The 1988-nt window shown below is 39.2% G+C and overlaps 1 protein-coding gene across 1 annotated transcript; it reads left to right on the forward strand.

Moving 5' to 3' along the window:
• Window positions 1-36: 36 nt before the first annotated feature.
• LOC107081445 (ras GTPase-activating-like protein IQGAP2) lies at window positions 37-1676 on the forward strand (the record flags this gene model as incomplete). The annotated part of the gene is made up of 4 exons (XM_015369620.1): window positions 37-173; window positions 658-742; window positions 825-1057; window positions 1544-1676. Coding segments are annotated over exons 1-4 (558 nt in total), but the record flags the coding sequence as incomplete, so codon positions are not given.
• Window positions 1677-1988: the final 312 nt, after the last annotated feature.

Consider the following 1988-nt stretch of genomic DNA (forward strand, 5'->3'; position numbering starts at 1 on the left):
ATAATAATTTTGTTTCCATTGGTTTCCTTTAGCAAGCTGCCCTATGAGGTTACTCCTGAGCAAGCCATGTCACATGAGGAAGTACGTAACAGGCTGCAGGCTTCCAGTGTGGCTCTGCGGTCCACAACAGATAAGGTGTTGAACTTAATTGTGTCGTCGCTGGATAACATCCCGTAAGTTTCTAGGTTTAGTCCCTATAACGGTCTTCTGGCTGTTCTTCTGTGCCAAATTCACATGTTTTATGGCCCTTCATTACCTGTTATGTTTAATAAAGATTAAATGATAAAAAATGTATTTACTCTCCCCTGTTTTAGCATTAAAATCTCATAAAACATGTCATCTTGCTGAGCTTTCAGTTTAATTTCTTCAGCTTTCTTTTATATTTAAACATTTTTCTATAAAACTGGACATTTTTGGCCTCACTGTGGTTTCGATGCTTGGGCAACCTTTTAGAGCACTTACTGGCATAAAAACTTTACTTTTTCTGATTCTACTGTTACCTACCACTGGGGGTGCTGTTGCTCCTACATAGGAGATCAGACTGTAGTTCAAATGAGCCATCTTCAGTTTTACTCTTCTTGGGTTTGTTTTATTATTTCTAAAATGACATGTAACTGCATGCTGATGGCTGACCGATTCTTTTTGTTCTACATACAGTTATGGCATGAGATACATAGCAAAGGTTTTGAAGCAAAGCCTCCATCAAAAGTTTCCAGAGGCCTCAGAGGATGAGCTGCTGAAGGTAGAGGAATAATACATTACCACAAAAAAACAGAAAAAAAACACTTTCCTGCTTGATGTGTTACTTATTTATCTTTATTTAGATTGTAGGGAACCTGCTGTACTACCGCTACATGAACCCAGCCATTGTGGCACCAGATGGGTTTGATATCATCGACATGTCAGCAGGAGGCCAACTTCATGTCGAGCAGCGACGCAACTTGGGATCTGTTGCAAAGATGCTGCAGCATGCTGCTGCAAACAAGCATTTTGAGGGCGAGAATGCGCACATGATTTCAATGAACAACTACATATCTCAGGCGTATGAGAAGTTTAGGTAAGAGGAAAAATGAGGAGTCTGCATAAATTATGCTTTGCTGTCTATTATGTTGGACGTAAAACAAAACCTTTTGTTAAGAGAAAAATCCAAGAGGTAAAAAAGAAGTGAACCTTCCTCCAATAACAATGCAGAATATAAAAAAACGACACTGTGGACATGAAGGTAACCATGGAAAAAGAAAAAGCTATGTGCTGTATAAGCAGATTTTAGACAGCCGCCTGCCAACATTAACTTCACTTCCAAATGAGAAAGGCAACATGAGTGTGTGTGCCGCCTTTTGGCCCACTTTGTGAAAATGAGTGACTCATCTTTACTGGAAATCCACTGTCCTGTCTATTTTCTGGGAATCTGTCCGTTTGAACTGTTCCACCTCACTAGCAAAAAGATTTAATGAAGTTTAGCAACTTAAATGGAGTGTTGTTTACGTCAACCTTACTATACCTGATGCTCAAAGACTAATGCCTAACTGTTGATCTCCAACAGGTTATTTTTCCAGGCTGCATGTGACGTTCCTGAACCCGAGGAGAAGTTTAACATTGATGAATATTCAGACATGGTTACTCTGAGCAAACCTGTCATCTACATCTCAATAGAAGAAATCATCAACACTCATTCGGTAAATTCTGGCCAAATGCATCGATCTTTTATTCCTTTCTGTCACACCTACTTAGATCATCCTCTATGGTGCTTTTTAAAGACTTAAAGCTGCATTAAGAGGCGAACTTTTAGGCTCTGCTGTTTCAGAAAAAATTAAGAAATGAATTAAAACTAAACTGCATAACCAGTGATGTGTGTGCAAAATACTACCTCTATGCAGTATTTACTAAGAGATGATGTTTCAGGACTTTAACTTCACACTCGGCATTATATTATACATGACTGGTTAGATGATGTCCCACTGCCCCTGGTAGCCACATCAGCAGTGTAC

This window comes from Cyprinodon variegatus, unplaced genomic scaffold (genome assembly GCF_000732505.1).
Source record: "Cyprinodon variegatus isolate N-32 unplaced genomic scaffold, C_variegatus-1.0 Scaffold5056, whole genome shotgun sequence".
In the NCBI taxonomy this organism is placed as follows: domain Eukaryota; kingdom Metazoa; phylum Chordata; class Actinopteri; order Cyprinodontiformes; family Cyprinodontidae; genus Cyprinodon; species Cyprinodon variegatus.